The sequence below is a fragment of the Podarcis filfolensis genome (genome assembly GCF_964270895.1).
Source record: "Podarcis filfolensis genome assembly, chromosome: 1".
Classification (NCBI taxonomy): Eukaryota; Metazoa; Chordata; class Lepidosauria; order Squamata; family Lacertidae; genus Podarcis; species Podarcis filfolensis.
Window position 1 is genome coordinate 585,869 of NC_139604.1, and position 20,743 is coordinate 606,611.

The following is a 20,743-nucleotide window of genomic DNA, read 5'->3' on the forward strand; positions in this document are numbered from 1 at the left end:
ACTTCCATCTACCAGTGTGGAGGAGACCAATTTACTTTCCCCCTAAATGGAAGTACTTGCATTTAAATCTGATTTAAAGGGCAACCTGAACTACAGTATGTCTGCTCAAAAGTAAGCCACATTGAATTCAATTGGACTTACTCCCAGGTAAGTGGGCTAGCACTGCATTCCCAGTTTCAGTTACTTTGACCCAGAAATCAATTTGCCAGGGTCATTATATGAGAGCAATCCCATACCAGCTTTACACTGAGCTGAAGATACACCACCACGTTCACTGCTCAACCTGGGAGGAAAGTGGGAAAACACATAAGTAGAAAATTCAGAAGCAGCAGGAAACACTGATGAAGGACAAGATCCCATGTCCCACTCAAACACAGAGGGATCCTTTAATTCACTAAGATGGGGGACATTCCCTGCATCACCATACACACATCCCACAGATCAGTGTCACAGCACTCCATCAGCAACAGCCCCATCACTGTGTGTCCCCGGGTATCCCTATAGACGGGTTCAAACTTCTCATGGGCTCAATACATGGAAAGGGGAGGAAAGGAGAAAGCACACAGTGCAGCTACCACATAGCTTCCTGCTCAAGGGTTCTTCAGAAAGCATGCACGGCTCTCCTGGGAGAGTGGTGCAAGTCGCACCCAGAAGCAGCCGACAGATCAGCCTTTCTCAGCCTGTGGGTCCCCAGATGTTGCTGAACTCACATCACCCCTAGCTAGCAAGGCCAGAGCTCAGGGATGCTTTGAGTTGTAGTCCAACAACATCTGGGGACCCACAGGTTGAGAACTGCTGCAGTAGATCAAGATGCACACTGAAGCAGCAACCACCTCCAGTGGCTCGCTCCATAGGGCATGCATGAGACTGGGAAGCAAGAGACAGGTATTTGAAGCCCACTAGAGGAAAGGGGAAGATATGTCCTCACTCAGTCTTTACATTCATGTAGGGGAAATGCCATGTTGGTGGCAGAAGAGAGGCCCCAAGACTGCAAGCACCCGGACCAAGCAGTTCTTTTCAGCAATCAGAAACAGCACATGACATTTGCCCTAGCTTCAAGTCCCAGTCATAGACACTAGGAGCAGAGCAATTGTCGAAGGAGCTTATGCTTTATATACTGGAGATCTCTGGTTCAGCTCCAGAGAGGTGTATCCCCATGTCACATACCCTGTCATCTGAATTGTGGTCATCTTAAATGAAGGATATCCTGTGCTAACTTACACAATATCCTGTGCTCTATCACGGTGACATGGCTGAGGCATGGGGACAGCCATTTATGCAGGGGCTGCTCATTTTTTAAAAGCTTATTCTTGTCCTGGTAAAATCAAGGTCTGGGGCTGCCACATCAGGGCTGGTGTAAATTTACACCATTGGGGCATGGCTGTGTATCAAAGGAATGCAGGATACAGCATAAATGTGCTTCCTTCAGTGTGCCATCCATATTCCACCCACAGCTCTGCCCCGTTTTGGCAGTATCAGGGGAGTTCCACTGGTGTATCTTTCATGGCAGCAGTGTATTGTGCTCTCAGTTCCTACATCCCTAAAGAACAGAATATTCTCAGTGCCTAGATGAAATAACAGAGGCAGCATTCGAGCTTCCAAGGATGTAAACCAGTATATCATGCTAACATGCATGCTAGAACTACTGACCTAGTTGTATACAAGTGCAGACCTCCTGAGTCACAAGGGCAAGTGCATGGACAACCCTGCATGATACACTTTCCTGTCCATCTGTTTGTATGGATGGGAATGCAGGTACCCATTCACCAATTGGAGCTATTGTCACACATCCTTGATCCTTGGATCAAGTCTCATGAGTTCAGTAGAACTGTGAGTTTGCGTCCACATCCCTTTCACAAGGTGATTGTTTTCAGTGGAAAGAATCGTGTGGTTGCCTAGTCACAGTGCGTTGCATCAGCAACCTATCCTCCTCAAGTGCCTGCGTGGCCAGGGACCAAGTGGACTTTATCCAAGGTCTTAGTGCAGCAACCTTAACAGGCAGAGTGGCCACTTGGCTACTGGTTGCCAACCCTCATTATTTCCTCCCTCATCACCTCTCCCACCACACCATGAAGAGGCATTTCAGATAGCAAAGCTTGAAATGGGGCAGGTTTGAAGGAGAGAGAAGGAAAAATGAAGAAAGACTCATTCCCCTCTCTCTACTTATACCTCTCAACTGCTTAAAAACTCTGGTCACAGCGTGAAAGGAGAGAAGGAAGAACTGTAGATATATGGAATACACTACACATTTTTGGCTACTTTCTAAGAAACCAGCACGCATTGTGATTCCTACCTCATCCTGTCTACAGCCTTCCACCTCCCCTGTCCTTTTTTTCTCCCCTGATGTAATAGCATGTTCATAGGCAGCAGGGAGGAAAAGAGAAAGGAACAATGAGAGGAAAAATCATGAGGGGAGAGAAAGTAGTATTTGGCTGTGAGGGAATCAATGCAAAAGAGTGGATGGGGTTTGCTTGTGGGGGGTTGAGCTGGGTGGCAGTTCATCCATTTATTCAGCTGACAGCCATAGAGTGAGAGAGAACTGTAATTCAAAGTACACCATTCTAACAGGGAGCTATTTCATTGCTGTTTTGCAAATAGGTACTCCTGTAAAAAAAGGACATCATAGCTTCTTTCGCTAGTGTGCCGTACAGACAGTTGTCGCCCCACCCCCTTCACATGTTTATCTCTCTGCACAATGAAAATCAACTGGAAAATGGGATGTAGGCTGCTAATTAACAAGTACCTATATATGTTGTTTTAAAGTTTCTGAACTCCATTAAGGATCAATATTGTTAAATGCTTAGAGCCAGAGCCAGATTTGTGATAAATTGATGACTCAATGGAGCAATGTTAATGAAAGTTCTCGCTTGTGTCATTTTGCTGAATTGTTAAAAGAAAATATACACTTTGCAATTCCATTGTCCAAAAATAGAGGTGTTAGCTAACATTAGTCACACTCAGAATGTATCCATTGAAATCAACTGACTTAAGTTTATTGATTTTAATGGGTTTACTCTGAGCATGAGTTACTTGGATATCACCTGTAGTTGTCACCCCTTCTATTTTGAGGTGCACGAGTATCTCAGTAGTAATATATATATATAATTCCCCTGAGTCCCCAAAGTTTTATTTAAAAAACCTGATATTTCTCGCCCATTTTTAGCATAAACTTTTATTTTGTCTGAGGAAAAATCTTGGGGAACAACCACTGCAAAAAGATATCCCTTTTTCTAAGTACATTCTCAAATAAATGAGGGGTGTCTTAATATATATATATATATATATATATATATATATATATATATATATATATAAACAAAACAAAACAAATGGTGCGTTCAGATTGCCAAAAGCTGAACTCCTCCACGCTTTCATCTTATGCTGCCACTGCAGGCATTTTTCTCCTGGCCTGACATGAGGTGAGCTGGACTGGAGAGGAAGGTGGCCTAAATCAGCCACCTAAGATGACAGAAGTGACAACATTCAGACCGTCCTACATGCTCCTTTAGTTAGAAAAATTAGGCCCACCTCACCATCTCTCCCTTGCGTGTAAATAGGACAGACCTGTGAATAAAGAAACATGGCTGCTCTGCCCCCTTTAAAGGTTTGGTCCTGTGTGTGTGTGTGCGTGTGTGTGTGTGTGTGTGTGTGTTTAACTAAACTTTGGACACCTTATTTAAAGGTCACAACTTTCTAGAACATATTAAATTATGCTCATGTTCAGTCATGTTGAAACAAATTATTGGGCATTTGGACCACAGAGACTGCCAAGGTACCAATTAACAATGCATAATTAACATATAATTAATGTACAAAATTGCTGCCAAAAGTTGTGGTGCCTTACATGGCTCTAAAGGGGGACAAAGTCTCTTTGCCTTAAATTGCTCCGAAAGGGGATCAAGTCGTGGAGGGCAGGCCCCATCCTTCGCTCTTAGCTATGAAGGCTTAACAAAGTCACTTCTTAATAATAATAATAATAATAATAATAATAATAATAATTTATTTGTACCCCGCCCATCTGGCTGGGTTTCCCCAGCCACTCTGGGCGGCTTCCACATAGACCAAAAATACACTAAGATGTCACACATTAGAAACTTCCCCGAACAGGTCAGAAAACATCATATGGCTTTCTATAGAATCATAGAGTTGGAAAGTTCAACTAGTCCAACCCATTGCAATGCAGGAATCTCAGCTAAAACATCCCTGACAGATGACCATCCAACCTCTGCTTAAAAACCTCCAAGGAAGGAGAGTCCACAACCTTCTGAGGGAGTCCGTTCCACTGTCAAACAGTTCTTGCCTTCAGAAGGTTCTTCCTTATGTTTAGTTGGAATCTCCTTTCTTGTAACTTGAATCCATTGGTTTGAGTCGTACCCTCCAGAGCAGGAGAAAACAAGCTGGCTCCATCTTTTTAAAAATTAGTATGATTTAAAAATTCCAAAAATGTATTGATTATTTAATATTTCAAAAGCTACCTGCAAAATTTCATATTGGGATCTCAATGGGATCAGATTTTAAAAAATTGTACATACATGACTGCATACACATCTCTTCTTCTGTAGATGGCTGGGTGGAAATGAGCCGGACCTGCGTTGTGCATTTGCAGCAATGAGGAAATGAGCTGTACCTGCGTTTTGCATTTGCAAAAACACAGCATGTTTAAAGTGGTGTCTATATATAGATATAGATACATAAAACTGAAATGGGATTCTACTTGATGACTCTGGTGGTGGATTACAGTTTTGCTGCTGTTGTTTCTTTAAGACTTTGTCTTTAGTGTTTGTCATTTCATCTGTAGATGTGTATACATTTTCAGTTTTTGCATTTACATTCTCAAATTCTGTCATCGTCATTGTCCAATATCTTCAGATTTCTACCAACAGAAGTGTTCTGTCATTGACATAAAGAAAATAATACCTAGTAGGAATTTTGACGGGAAAATCGAAAAGTTTTAAAAAATTAATCAGCATTTCATCCGCGGCAAGGGAGTTCTTTCAAATTTTATCAGCTTTTATTTAGTAGGCCTAAAGCATAATTGAGTTAAACTAGAAAATATGAAATTTAATCCATTTTGGCACTAAAAAGCAGAAACACTTCATTTATTTACATTTTTACATATTAAAAATCAGTGTCCACTCCCAAAGTGGTTTGTATGTTAGGTTGTCACTTCTTGTCCATATTTAAAACACACACACACACACACACACACACACACACACACACACACGTATTTCTGATGCAGCTTCTAGCAATTTGGGCATCTTGAAGATAACAATAACTTGATACTAAATGTTACAATCATTAGTAATAAAGTTTTTTATCAGCCTGGGCCTGGAGGAAGACTGTGGCCCAGTAGGTGGAGCATTTGCTTTGAATGCCCAACTTCAGCCTTTGGTACAGACTCTTCTTACATACCCTCAGATGAAAATAGGGACAGTTCTCACTCTCCCCCAAGTGACCCTCCTTGACCCCCCATATCAAGACTCCTTGCACGCTGCTCTGCTTCCTTTTTCTTCCTGCCCTGGGCAGCCCTGCCCTCTGCCTGCCCCCCAGAGCCGGCATGTCACCTGAGGCTGGGCCTTGGCGGCTGCAGCCTCTTCTCCTCCTCACCTGCTTTTCAGGAGGGGCCACGGGATGCTTCCTCTCTGCCACCACCATCACCATTGCTCAGATTAAGCGGTGGCTCATGCTCTAGCAGGGAAAATAGGGACATTCTGAGATCAAATCAGAAGCTTGGGTGGCTTTTGTAATTCCAGGACTGTCCCTGGAAAATCAGGACACTTGGAGATCTCTCAGATAGCGGAGCTGAGATAATCCCATCCTAAGCCATGGAAAGCCACTGCCCAGCAAAGTGGACAGCCTTAGATGAACCAGTGGCCTGACCATATCTTATGCTTATGAACAACAGTAAAAGATCATGTTTGAAATCTGAAAAATATTCCCAATCTCTTTATTCACATTACTTTTTTAAAAAAGCAATAAAACAGCCTCATTTATACATGTGTACCTTAGGATATGCACACATGGTGATTTTTTAAAAAGAAGTTTTGTTTTGCAGTTTGTTTTCCATATTGCATGCATTTTCTGTTTACACCATTGTCCATGTTCACGTTGTGTTCCTTCTGTTTGTTTTCTCATGACTAGACTTCTTCTTTGTCAAAGATTCCTGCCTCAAAGGTTAGAGCAAAGTTATTGCTTCCTCCAAGACCCAGCTCAGCTTGCTCATTAACTTCTACTAAAAAAGCTTTGCTTGATGCAGACAATTATTTTGCCAGGCCCTCTTCTGCAGGCCCAAGAGACTGCTTGCCATATTCAAAAACAGATGCTCAGGTAAGGCAGCAGAGTAAATGTAGTCAGTGATAGCAAAGAAAGGGCCAGAGGTGGATTCTGATCTGTTTGCTTACACTCTCTTCCCCTTGCCCTTCTCCTGAACACAAATAGTGCACACTGACAAAAGAGCTGTAGAGCAGGAGTGAACAAACTTCCCCCTGTTGAATTCAAGAAAAAACACTGTCAGATATTGCCTTTCTTATTACAGGACCCATAATTAGCTCCTATCCTGAACTGGAATGCTTCCCTTCCCAGGGTTTGATTAAAACCCTAGGAATTCATCCATTATAAATCCAATTTAGGCTGGAGAAACATTATACTTTTCAGTGCTGGAGGTAGTGTGTTCAGTTATTATTGCCTCGGGTAAGCAAGTTTTGCAAACTTTAAAACATTTTAAAATATTTTTTCTCAAAAACACGCAAGCACCATTTGATTAAGGGCAACTGTTGCCAAAGAAATGCATGCACGCAAAAAGGCAGTGATGTCTCTGTCATACCACTTTAACCACTCTTAAAAACTGTTAGTTGGTTCAAACCAAAGTTCACAAACCTAATAAGCTTTTTGCCATAAGACTACAATAGGATGAGGCCTAAATATTGCAGGTGGGGGTGTCCTTTTGACTTTTCGCTGCAGACTTGAGACTGATACTAGTGTAGTCATAGCCAAACTAAAATCAGCTATGCTCCCCTACCCCAGCCTGCCAAATTACTCAGTTTTGCCTGTATCATCTCACTTTGGTATGGTGTAAGCAAAGTTAAATCCATGTTGGATCCCCTCTGGAGGTAATAATCTCACCTCTAGGTGCATGGGGGTTGGAAATTAATCTGTCTAGGCTTGATCTGATCTTCCTTACCTTGACATAGTTTGAAGCTCTTGCTGGGGAGAAACTGCTGGAAAATTAAATGTCATCACAACAACTGCATTTTACCCGTTTTTTAAAAAAATTAAAAGTAAAAAAACCCAATTTCTATTGTTTCTCCTAGGACGGTGTAACCAAGAGTCCAGAAAAGCGTTCCTCTTTACCAAGACCTTCCTCTATTCTACCCACCCGGAGGGGCCTGTCAGGAGACAGAGAACGAGATGAAAATTCTTTCTCCCTGAACAGCACCATCTCTTCATCAATGCGACGGACCACCAGTAGGTTCTGTACCCTCTAACTCCCCCTCCACATTTTCTTTAGCCTGCAGGTGCACTTTGTGTGAATCTCTTGAGGTCTCTGTGCATATCAAAATGATACAGTATAATACACCCTCTTATACTATTTACAAATTACAACAGAAAAAATGTATGCTGGTCGCCAGAGTTTTGTACATACAATTTACACACTCTCATATCCCCCTCTACTCTTACCCCGAAGCTTTTGCTTCTGATCGGCAAGCCCTAGGCTCTGTGGTTTAACCCACAGCGCCACCCGCGTCCCTTAGCCTCTTGCTAAATACATGCTAAAATGACATTGGCATTATTTTACTCACTTGCATTTCTGCTCTCATAACAGAGTTATGGTCAACATGTTTTAAAACAGATCCAGTTTGGTAAAGTTGTTCAGTTGCCTTAAGCAAAGGAGCTTTAGAAAAACATTCCTTTTCCTTTTCTGTGCTATTTACTTGCATTAACTAAAGTGAAGATTCATTGAAAAATACGCAGACCTACAAACCTTCCTGCGGCACAGGAATCAAAGTACTGCTTGTACATAAGCAGGGGTCTCTTACATACTGCCATCCAAGCAATCTTGTATCAAGGATGGATAACCTATTGCCCAACTACTACTCCCATCATCCTGTACCACTGGCTCCTCTGCCTGGGGTTGATGGGAGCTCAAGTCCCCCCCGCCCCCCAAAAAATCTAGAATTCTTCATCTCTGTTTTATTGCTTTGATAGCTTCCTCCGTTTCCCCCACAGCAGATTATTTTTGTGTTTTACATTACTAGCAGATTTTGGTAAGTCAGATAAAGCATCCTGTTAATTTCCATTTCTAGGCCACCCATCAACCAAATATAATACATATAAGAGAATTTGTTTTAACCTGGAAAAGCAACAATGAATGCCCACATTGGACAAGTGAATTATGAGGACATGGGAGTTAGTAAATATGGTTAAATTAACTAAGATAATTAAAAGGAGGGAGATTACACAATTGTTTACTGAAAGTTGGAGCATGTTTGTAGTGTATTGGTGTAAGAATAAGACACAAGAAAATGTTCAGTCCTGCTGTTAGAAACCTTGTAAATACTAGTGCGTGTATAATGATTATTTAGTAGTGAAGAGTGGGGAGACATCGTTTATTTTCAACCAAGTTTTAGTCAGAGTAGACCCATAGAAATGAATGGCTATGACTAACAAATTAATTTCAGTGACTCTACTCTGAGAAGAAGTTAGGTTCTTATTTATATTCCTTTGAGGATATTAAATTAACCTTGTAAGGAGTTTAAGATCTACTTAGGCCACATTCTTGTTGAATTCGCAAGAATAAAGAGATAGAGAGGTAGATAGTCTTTAAAAATATATTAATATATTATTTAGTTATTTCATAAAATTTATACACCACTTAATTGTAAAAAACCTCAAAGTGGTTTACAAAAAAAGATAAAACCATAAAATCAAGAAAAAATTATAACCACACTTTAAAACATAGAAGTGTTAAAATACTAAAATACTAAAACAGGTTAAAATTACCTCAACTATGGGCTTATCCACACAACCTCTGCTTTATGCAGGGGAAATCTGAAGGTTTCTGCCCCAGATTGTTGTTTATTCCGATTTATCACTAAAGAGCAGGTTTTCCCTGGGGAAGGAGCGGGACAAGGAGAAAACCACTTGGATAAGTAGAAGCATGGGTGAGCCCCTTCTAATAACCTTGGTGGGCTTGTCTGTGCAATAATGTTTTGAATAGGTCTCAAAATAGTACAGTGAAGGCGTCTGCTTGATCTCAATAGGCAGGGAGTTCCAAAGTGCAGGTGCTGCTGCACTAAATGATCAAGGTCTTACAGGTGCTGAACAAGTACTATGTGGCACCTGTAGTCGTGCAAATTCCATTGATCAAAGTGGTTGAGTAGGCACATGTGAGGTAAGGTGATCTCAAACTTAATCCATTCTGGAAGTCCGTTCCAAAACCAAAGCACTCCAAAACCAAGGCAAGCTTTCCCATAGAAAATAATGCAAAATGGATTAATCCGTTTTAAAAACAACCCCTAAAACAGCAATTTTACATGAATTTTACTATCTAACGAGACCATTAATCCATAAAATGAAAGCAATAAACAATGTACTGCAGTCACATAATCAATCAATCAGCAGCTGAACTGGGTTCCATACAGTCACAAAAACAAAACAAAAAAGAGCCGCAAAAACAAAAACACAAAATAAATAGCGAAAACAGACAGATCTCAGCTTAACACTCAAAACGGAAGTGTGGCACTCGAAACGGAATTGTAACAGTCAAAGAGTTCAGCTTCCGAGAAAAGTTTGCAAACCTGAAGACTTACTTCCAGGTTTGCGGTCTTTCAGGTCCAAGTTGTTTTAGTACCAAGGCGTTTGAGAACCAAGGTACCACTGTATCTGTATGATATTAAATAATAATACAAAAAATGAGGGAATTCAGTAGAATTTACTGGCCAGAATATACAAATACAACTAAATCACTAAAACAGTATCAGTACAAATGACACAAACATTCAAAACCCATAGATGAAATGAAATGGGTAGGTAAGCAGGCAGGCAGGCAGGCAGGCAGGTAAAACAAGCTAGGAAAAATGGGCAAGCAGGGGTGATGCAGTCCCACACAGGATGGTACCATATGTCTGCAAAATGTTCAGGTCAGCAGTAATACGTGTATTCTTTTATAACAGATTTCTCCGTAAGCCTGTGATCTATGAACCATGCAATAATTATTTTAGTATCTCTAACCTTGTTGGTTTTAAATTACCTTCTTTGAACATTAACTGATTTGAATATCATAGTGCTCTCATTTAGCAAGTTATTGCTCATTCTCACGTTTCTTTATGGCCTTCAGAAACACGGCAGAGTGAATAATCTGCAAGGTGCCCTCATGAAATATAAGATAGATGTCCTCTGCTCCATGAAAATATCAGCAACATGGTTTAATTTTTCCCCAATACAGGATCAGAGCCTATTCGAAGCCGGACAGGAAAGAGTGGCACATCAACCCCAACTACACCGGGTTCCACCGCCATAACTCCTGGGACACCACCTAGCTATTCCTCCCGTACCCCGGGCACTCCTGGGACCCCCAGCTACCCCAGAACCCCCCATACACCAGGTACTCCCAAATCTGGTATTCTGGTGTCCACTGAGAAGAAAGTTGCCATCATACGCACACCTCCAAAATCTCCAGCTACCCCGAAGCAACTACGGCTCATTAACCAGCCTCTCCCTGATCTCAAGAATGTCAGGTCCAAAATTGGGTCAACAGAGAACATCAGATATCAGCCTAAAGGGGGACAGGTAAGGCTTCTGTTCCAATAACAGCCAATGTTTCAGGCATTATCACTGGAAGCAGAATGCAAAGGAGTAAAGGCCTGGAGTGGAGAAGGTAGATACAAATGCGGATCTCTTCCTTCAAATCTCCTTACCAAGAGGGATGGAAACTTGTCAGTTCTGGGGTTTTAACAAAGCCTTTTTAGGTTAGGGCTTTTTTGGAGAGGGGGGTATGTTTTTATCAAATGTACTACTGCTGCTTTTTGTGGACTGAACAAACATATTTTCAAAACAACTATAATTTTATCTTTTTTATATCACTGAAGTGCTTCTGAATGAAAAAATGCCTGTTATATATATTTGTTACATGTCATCGGAATATTTTTGTATTAAGGCAAGGGCCAGATAAGAGGAGCAGCTACCTGGTGTATTTACAAAACAGAGCCTTAGAAAGCCCAGTCAAGGAAAGCAAATAAATGTTCAATAATATAATATTATTTTAATTAAATGTGGATAGGTCAGTTCCTTCAAATACTGCAGTTGTAAAGTGCACCCCAATAATTCAGACTCCAATCCTAAACATACTTACTTACTAGTGAGTAAGGTCCACTGCAAACTGTGGGAACTGTCAAGTAAAAATGATTAGGATTGCTCAATAGGTAAATTGCATTCTTTATTAGATCAAACTTTTATGTTTTAGTATTTTGTGTTTTAATACTGTGTGAAAACACAGTCGCTGAAAATGATTTGCATTGAAGGAAAGGTGACAGAATGGGCAGGATTAGCCAGGATCCATTCCAGATCACTGTGCTTCTCCATGAAACTTGCATGTGGTTCTATATGGTAGCAATATCTGTTTATCTATTTGTAAAATGTGTCATGATCCCTGCATCTGGCCCCTCATACTACACTGTGTAAGGTACAAAAAAGGGAATGGAGGTGCAATCTGACCCTTCCCAGAGTGAGGCTATAACCCTCCAAGTCTGAGGAAAGTGGGAAAGCTGAATCCTGAGTAGTATCCACGTCTGCTCCGCAGGGTACAAATCAGTGACTACAAGATCGACAAAAGGCCTTTTAAGTCAGCATAGGCACTTCCACAAGGAAGCAGAGCCAACTTGGCTCTTGCTAGCCTACATGAGGCCACAGCTCTCTACAGATGTAGCATGATCAATAGCTCAGGCTCCTGACTGCTTTGGGTAGACTTTGCCTGGACTTGCCTGCTTCAAAAGGGTTCTGCTTGTTACCACCACTGTGTGAGCCTCATGGAACAGGAATAGTGGGATGTTCATGTGTGGGGATTCTAAACACCTAAATGTGGAGGGCTGGAAAGTAGATTCTTCCAATAATAGAGACCTTGTATTCTTGTAGAAAAAGTGGCAGGAGGGTGGAACAAGCCTCCAAAATTGCCCTGGGTGTGGGATGTCTATCCTTCCCTCATACTGCCAAGAAACAACCCCAGCAACAAAGGAGCGTGCATAGTGCTTGAATGTGCAGGGGAAGGCCAAAGAGAAGTGTGTGAGGATATGATGATTCTGAGAGAGTTTTCCCTGTGTCTAAAAGCTCTGGCGTCATGACAACTGGCTCCCCCAAGTATTCTCACCAATTAAGCATTAAAGAGCAGGTTTTACAGGGGAAAGTGGTGCAGCAAAGGCAAAACCACTCAGCCCCATGCTTTCTAGGCTTGGGACAAATAGAAAGTAGACACGCCCTAAGTCTCCTCTCACCATTAGCAGGGTGCCTATGACACCAGAGCCTAGTTCTCACTGAGGTCCTCTATACATGGTTGAGTACAGAGTGCATCTTCCACGTTGGCATTGAGTAACTACAGGTTAGAGGGGAAGCCTTGAAGGCCACACCATTTTATTTCCAGGAAGACTTGAACCTCTGTCATCTCTCTTCTAGAAAGTAAGTCCAACCCAGAAGGATGTAGTAGCAATACCTCAGTTTTACTTCTCCTATATCATTTCTGGCTGGGGCTCTTGTAGCTGTTGGAATGAACTGCTTTCTACAGTCTGCTTTATGCAAGTCAGTTTATGGAAACAAATAGAAGGCAGCTGGAGTTTCATAACCTGAGCTTAAATTGCCATGCTGAGTGTAATAACTCCAGGAGGAGGAAGGAGCGGAAAACCCTGAACATAAGCAAGTATGACAGGAAAATTACTGAAAGGGTATAGATATCCGGCCCTAAAGTGTCATTTGGAGGTAGATTTTCTCCTTTTACCGGAGGCATCTGTTAACCTAGTAGCTGAGAGTCCATCCTTGGCTTGCAGCTGTCCTGGGGAGCAGAGTCACACTGTGACAGCACCATGCTCTGGAGGTGCTTACACAGAGAGCAGCAGGAGGTGTCTGAATGTTAAATAAATCAAAGTAGAAATACAGAGTTGTAAAGGTCTCATTAGAAACTCATCAGCTAACAAATCCATTTAAAATCATGTCTTTACCCACCCAACCACTTCTGCCACATTTTTTTAACAAGCGGAAGATACCACCTGAAGATGAGATTTCAAACTTTATGATAATGATCCTCTCTAACAGAACTTGATGGGAGCATTTTTCACATTGTGCTTTGTGACAAAACAAGCAGATGTACTTAGGTATAGTGGCATATAAATCCATAACAGTAGGTTGCTTTAAGTTCCCTTTATCCCCTGGACAGGGAATCCTGCTTACATTGGCTGGCTGTAACTCACATAGTGGGAAAGAGAGAGACAATTTCTAAGCTGCCACTGTTACATAGTAGGAAATATCTCCTTGCTCAGAGCCAGACTATATTACCATCCAAATCACATGGTTTACCTCTTGCTGGATTGTGCATCACTTGAGAGTGTGAGTTGAGGATTGCCTGTTTGAATGGTCCCCAGCATTAAAATCCCATGCCCTAGGACAGTTGGCATTGCCCTCGTCACTCTGACATCCTAGCTATCTTCATGCAGATAATGTTGTATTCAAAAACCAATCAGACCCTACTCCAGTATTCTGCAGTTGTACAGCTCAGCAAAAGGCGCACTATGTGATTCAGCTGAGCATGACTATTGCGACTTTGTACATAGCAAGTAAAATGGGACAGGAGAGACCAAAGAGAATCTTGCACTTTCCCTCGTCTCCTTGGGGAATCGTACCTCACACTGTGGCATTGCAGCCAAGCTTACAATTTGTGCCTCCAGAAGTTTTTAATTGGTTTTATATGGGGCTAAAAGCCAAGGAGGCTGTACATCTTGTGATCTTAAACAGGAGAGAATTGCCTGTTTTCCTTCTTAAGGGGTTGCTGGGTAAAAATATTCAATTCTTGGCAAAATTTTAAGGCTGCTTGCTCTTGGGCATGTCTGATAGGTTTCAGAAGTAATTTAGCATGCTATCCGTCAGGAACAGAAAACACTGCAGGGAAGGGCATTCAGAAGCAACCTGGCGGCATGAATGATTTGCAAGATGTCCCAAGGAATGTAACTGGGAATTTTTGCAACGTGTGCCAAGCCTTATTTTATCTTTATTTCCCTCCCACTCCTCCTTGTTATGGAAATGAAGAGATGTGTCTCAATGCACTACTAATTCCAAAGAAGAAAATGTATCCCATCAGTGGAATATGCTTATTTTCATTGAGAGATCTGTGAGCTAAACAAAACCTCTAGAGATAACAAATCCCACTATGGGGATCTGTTATGAGGATTGCCCTTCATATGTTAACAGGACAGTAGCAGAAACTGTGCTGTACAAGCTTGTGTGGCGAAAAGAACACTTTCCCTATTATAAAAGATATCGCCTATCTCTCCATCAGGTAGTGTAAATGACACCAGTGCCTGCCAATCTGCAAACGTTTTCATATTAGTACAGAGAATTGGCTACAAGGCAGCTGACACTGCCAAAGATGATGCTACAACACCAGGTCTTCCTCAGACCCAGATTCTCATATTAATCACAGCAACAACACATATCCACAAGTTTTCAGAAGTGGCCAAAAATGTGTTCAAAGGATTGCCAATGTGAGAATGAACCCTGGATTTTTAAGAATCAAGACGTGCAGTTACTGCTGAAAACAGCAACTGCATTTAGCTGCACCGTCTTCCTCTATAACAATGGCTTGTGGAACTTAGCTGTACCCTGACATCACAGTGCTTTGTGTTTCCCACTCCTCAGCAGCAGCCAATGATGTGCAGTGGAGTTTGGGAAAGACAGAATATCATGTAGGGAGATGGTTGCTGATGTCATCTTAGCATAACATCTAGTTGGCCTTTTAGCATGATGTTTCCTTTGGCTTGGGATATTTGAGGGACTTATTTGGTACAAGTGATACACTCAGTTGCCATTGATGTCCCTCAAGCAAGAGATTAGAATATATGGATTTGTATCAGTCTATGGTTCGTGTAGCCTGGCTTTGGTTCTCTAGGGTGTTCAGTTCAGTTCGAAGGCCAGGACAAAATCCTCCAGAGTGTCAGGCAGAGGCCTTTCACATCACCTGCTCCCTGATCCTTTGAATGGCAGATGTTGAAGACTGAACATAGAATCTTGTAGTACCTTAACCTTTGAAGCCACCCTACTCTCCATGAGCAACTTTCAGTTTATAGCTGGAGTGGAATGGAAATGGACCTGTCATTTGAAATGAACAATAATAATACTTAGCATTTATTGGGCACATATCAGTGCCCAAAGCATTTCACAAAGAGCCATGGTGGTGGTGTTGTTAATAGTGCTGGGAGACCCAAGTTCAAAGCCCTCAGGAAGCTACAAAACTCACTAGTTGACCTTGGGCCAGGCACCTTTTCACAGCCTAATGCCATTGAGCTTCCTGAAGGAAAGACCACATAGAAACACGATGATAACAATACACTGTCACCAAGACTTGCAAGTTCTGTCAGGGAGGTCAGTTTTATAATTCCCGTATTGCAAAGCCCAAGAGGTGGCTTTGTAGTTGAGGTGAGATGTGAACTGGGCACTTCCCAGGGGATTACTCTTTTACCTGGTCAAACCAGACTTCAGGAAACCAATTGAGTGTGATTAACTAAATCTTTTCAGAAGCTTTAGAAATATAGTCTATCTGTATAATGACTGGGGCCTATGCCTGGGGGTTCAGCCCAGACTTCCTTGCCTGCATTGCTGCAGTCTTATCTATCTATCTATCTATCTATCTATCTATCTATCTATCTATCTAATGGTTTTTTTCTATGTGCATACTAAACTTAAAAGTTCCACTGCCTGTGTCATGTCCTATATACTTCAAAGGGAATTTGGAGTGAAGAAAGATGGCAGAATTGGTCCCCTAGGGACTGAATTATTGTTGAAAGTTATGCACACGTATGCAGAGGATAATAGCCTCTGAGGTATACATGAATTTTCATAAACCTTTCAGGAAATTGCATATAATCAGCCTCATAACTCCAGTTGCATAAGATGTCATGAGCACAGGAAGGAAGTAACCTAGTGAAAGAAGCACAGGAGGAAAAAAAACTTTAAACACTGCATTCCCCCCCCCCCCCAGCATTGGTTTTATATAGTAGAATGTTTTGAAGGCTTAACTGTGGATTGGAGTATATGGTCTAAGAATAAAGTGCAGGGTGGCTTGCAATATCATTAAAATGCAAGAGATAGACCATAGTACACTAGTTATTAGCAAAAGTGTACAAAGGTTTTCTCTTCCCTAGTTCTCCAGCTGCCACTCTGCAACTGAAAACTCCAGGCCTTGAACTGGCAGTTGAAAAATTCGGGTGTTTGTCTCTCACTGAGAAACTGCAATAGCCCCTGACCCTCACAGATTCTGGCTCCAGTGGCGGATGTAGGAAGCACAGAGGTAGCAAAGGTGCTAGAACCTTCCACCCCTCCCTGCAAGTCCTCAGGTGTTCCAACCACCACTGTGCTGCTGAATCTCTGAGCCACAGCAGGTGCCCAAAGAAATAATCTTGGTCCAGAAAGGTTGCTGAAGCAGCTTGATGTTAAGCCCCTCACAGGCCAGGACTCCCCCAACCCCCAGGCGATGGCTGCTACTGCTTCTGGCTCTAGTTGCAGGTGCAGGAGATGCACTGGATTCTGCTGAGAAGTCAGCTGAGAATTGAGAATAGGGTGCAAAAGCTGGAAAGCTTTTAAATAAGCTCTTTATGAACTTTGATACTTTAGGGTGAGTTCTTTTACAGGGGCAGGTAAGAATCAAACGCTAGGGAACTATGCTGTAAAAATGGATCTCAGGCTTTGGAACAGGATGTGAGACAAAATGGGGCATCTAACGATAAATTTGTGGGTGTGGTGACTCCAAGGGCTGCAATTGGCCAACAACTGGGCCTGATGTAGGCCAAGCCCTTGGCCAGCAAGAATTCCTGTCCAGATGAAAATGAGGAGATAAAGGCCTGAATCACGCAGGTTTCATTCAGACTCGTAGGTCGGAGCTGAGATGGAAAAGAACCTTTCCTGTGTGCCTCTGCCATGCCAGTTGAAGAGCTTGCTGTATTTCTAAATCAAGGGGCACTGTATTTCTAAATCAGGCTTTCACAAGACCTTGAAGCAGTTTGGACTTTCTGTGCCCCTTGAATCTGCATTTGTGGAGCAAATTTTTCCTCCTGACCACTGCTCAGAGGTGTTGCCGATTCCTTGCTGCTGGCAACAGGCAGGCTGGACAGAAATTGGGAAGGGGTTTTTGTTATCCATCTGACTCACACTTCTCCAGGAATTAGATCCAGGGTTCATGTTTGAGGGTCAGTGCTCTCCTGTCAAGGTTTTTAAAATAACCAAATCACCTAAAATAACATACACAACTGTTCAAAAATCTTATGACAGTTGCCTTGGCCATTCCAGGCATCAGCTGTTAAGTTTGCAAGGGTTTGGATTCAATGACCCTCATAGAATCATAGAATCATAGAGTTGGAAGAGACCACAAGGGCCATCGAGTCCAACCCCCTGCCAAGCAGGAAACACCATCAGAGCACTCCTGACATATGGTTGTCAAGCCTCTGCTTAAACACCTCCAAAGAAGGAGACTCCACCACACTCCTTGGCAGCAAATTCCACTGTCGAACAGCTCTTACTGTCAGGAAGTTCTTCCTAATGTTTAGGTGGAATCTTCTTTCTTGTAGTTTGGATCCATTGCTCCGTGTCCGCTTCTCTGGAGCAGCAGAAAACAACCTTTCTCCCTCCTCTATGTGACATCCTTTTATATATTTGAACATGGCTATCATATCACCCCTTAACCTCCTCTTCTCCAGGCTAAACATGCCCAGCTCCCTTAACCGTTCCTCATAAGGCATCGTTTCCAGGCCTTTGACCATTTTGGTTGCCCTCCTCTGGACACGTTCCAGTTTGTCAGTGTCCTTCTTGAACTGTGGTGCCCAGAACTGGACACAGTACTCCAGGTGAGGTCTGACCAGAGCAGAATACAGTGGCACTATTACTTCCCTTGATCTAGATGCTATACTCCTATTGATGCAGCCCAGAATTGCATTGGCTTTTTTAGCTGCCGCATCACACTGTTGGCTCATGTCAAGTTTGTGGTCAACCAAGACTCCTAGATCCTTTTCACATGTAGTGCTCTCAAGCCAGGTGTCACCCATCTTGTATTTGTGCCTCTCATTTTTTTTGCCCAAGTGCAATACTTTACATTTCTCCCTGTTAAAATTCATCTTGTTTGTTTTGGCCCAGTTCTCTAATCTGTCAAGGTCGTTTTGAAGTGTGATCCTGTCCTCTGGGGTGTTAGCCACCCCTCCCAGTTTGGTGTCATCTGCAAATTTGATCAGGATGCCCCTCAAGGTCCCTTCCAACTCTACAGTTCTATGATTCTATGATTAATCTCCATCCATAAAAGAAAGGATACAAAAACCTCAGAACAGACATTTGCTAGTGACAAGACAATAGCCACATATGATAAACCACTGCAGTTACAAATGACTGCATATATGAGAAGAGTACCACATTCAACATTTCCATTTTAGTTTATGGCACTTGTATTATTTCACATCTGTGTTGCCTGAAAATATAGATGTTGCAATGCCACTGTTGCATTGTTATTAAGAAGGGCAAATTTCTACTTCAGATTATTGGGGAGGAAAGGCCATGGGTCAGTGGTAAAGCATTTGTAATAAACTTACCTTTTAGTGGGGCAGCATCTACACATTGGAACTCCCTGCTTATTTGCATCAGGCAAGACGCCTTCACTGTACTCTCTTTGTCACTTGCTAAAAACATTTTTGTTTACTTAAGCCTAGCCAGATATGTAGAATGTTGACATGTGTTTCAATCTGCTTTTTGGCTTATTCATTATTTTAATAATTCCTTTTAAACATCGCCCATTGGCAGAGTCCTTTGTATGTCACCATTAGCCTGCTTCCTTATCTTTCATCTTGCTCTTCGGCATGAAGTATAGAAGGCAGAATGTGCTTGTTCACGTTTCCATGCAATTTCATAAGCCCCTTCGACTGCTAGGGAAACCTTATTGTGTGTTACAATTTTTAAAAATACAGAAAGAGAATGCAGTCAGTGCATGTTAATGTGCAATCACACAATTTTCATGAAAGTTGTTTGTTTCTTCTTGGCAATTGGGAAGGTGTTAAGTAAAAGCAATCTGTATCTAGCAGATAAAATGCTAGCTTGTAAACTTGAGAAGAAGAATATTATCCCAGCCATAAAATGTGGAAAGCATAATTACAATAGAACAATAGAAAGAAGTCAAGGAGGGAGGGAGGGAGGGAGGGAGGGAGGGAGATGTTATTTCCTATTTGAAAAGCTCTCACACCAAGTCTTCCACCTGCTTCTTGTACTCATGGAAGCTTGAATAGTCTTTTGTTGTTTCGATGGAGGCTGCTTTTCAAATGGAAGTTTTGTAGACAATCCAATGATACACATGAAATATAAGTGGTGCTCTTCATTGTATACCGTATCAATTATATTGTCTGCTCCATCAGCTTCTTTTTGGCACCTGCTAAAGGTCCTCTGACTCCCCTTCCTTTCTGGAGTAAGAGCTTAGAACAGTGGCTCTCAAAGGGTGTAGCAGGAGAGGATGGCAATTGTGGTGGGAAGATTCAAGGACAATCAAAGAAACATTTACCGTATTTTTTGCTCTATAAGACTCACTTTTTTCCTCCTAAAAAGTAAGGGGAAATGTGTGTGCATCTTATGGGGCGAATGCAGGCTGCGCAGCTATTCCAGAAGCCAGAACAGCAAGAGGGATTGCTGCTTTCACTGCGCAGAGATCCCTCTTGCAGTTCTGGCTTCTGAGATTCGGAATATTTTTTTTCTTGTTTTCCTCCTCCAAAAACTAGGTGCGTCTTGTGGCCTGGTGCGTCTTATAGAGCGAAAAATACGGCAAATATTTTAGGGTAGTATGGTATAGGGTCCAGGGTTGTAAAGACTGCAGAGAGAATAATTGGGTGCACTCTTCCCACCTTGGATCAAATCTATGCTTCCAGGTGTCATAAGAAAGCTGCAGAGATAGCACAGGATAGCGCGCACCCTGGAAATGATCTCTTTCAGCTTCTGCCTTCTGGAAGAAGGTACAGGGTTATAAAGACTAGGACTAGCTGCCTGAGAAACAGTTTCTACCCAAATGCGATTCTGGTTTTATTTTTTATTTTTTAAATATTTTTTATTGAATGATTTTATGTTACAAAAAACAATACAACCATACTACCACTAAATATAATTAAGAAATAAAAATTACATACATCAGTATTTAGTTTGTTATTTATCATCTTATTTCCTCCCAAACATTCCATACAAAAACACCCACACACCCACACCCGCACACAAAATGATAATAATGAAAGTAAATATTTTCCCCCCTTTTATCTTCCAAAATCTTTTCTTCAACTTTGACTTCCTGTCAAGTCCCTTTACATATATTTTATCTTACAATCGAATGTACACAAAACAATAAACCTTTCTATATAAATTTTCCAATACAATCTGAAAACATAATAAATCCTTAATTGTTGTCCACCTCCTTTTAGTTCCTTTATCACTTGAATGCTAGCATGGAGTCAAAACTATTATTGTATTTTTGAACATATCT

The 20,743-nt window shown here is 41.8% G+C and overlaps 1 protein-coding gene across 4 annotated transcripts in view; it reads left to right on the forward strand.

The window, feature by feature from the left end:
- MAP2 (microtubule associated protein 2) overlaps positions 1-20,743 on the forward strand; it is a 314,133-nt gene that overhangs the window by 279,423 nt on the left and 13,967 nt on the right. For all 4 annotated transcript variants that reach the window (XM_083625909.1, XM_083625907.1, XM_083625908.1 and 1 more), the window contains 3 exons: positions 6,145-6,330; positions 7,314-7,467; positions 10,448-10,791. In XM_083625909.1, the coding sequence (XP_083482035.1) occupies positions 6,145-6,330; positions 7,314-7,467; positions 10,448-10,791 (684 nt within the window). The remainder of the gene's footprint in view (positions 1-6,144; positions 6,331-7,313; positions 7,468-10,447; positions 10,792-20,743) is intronic.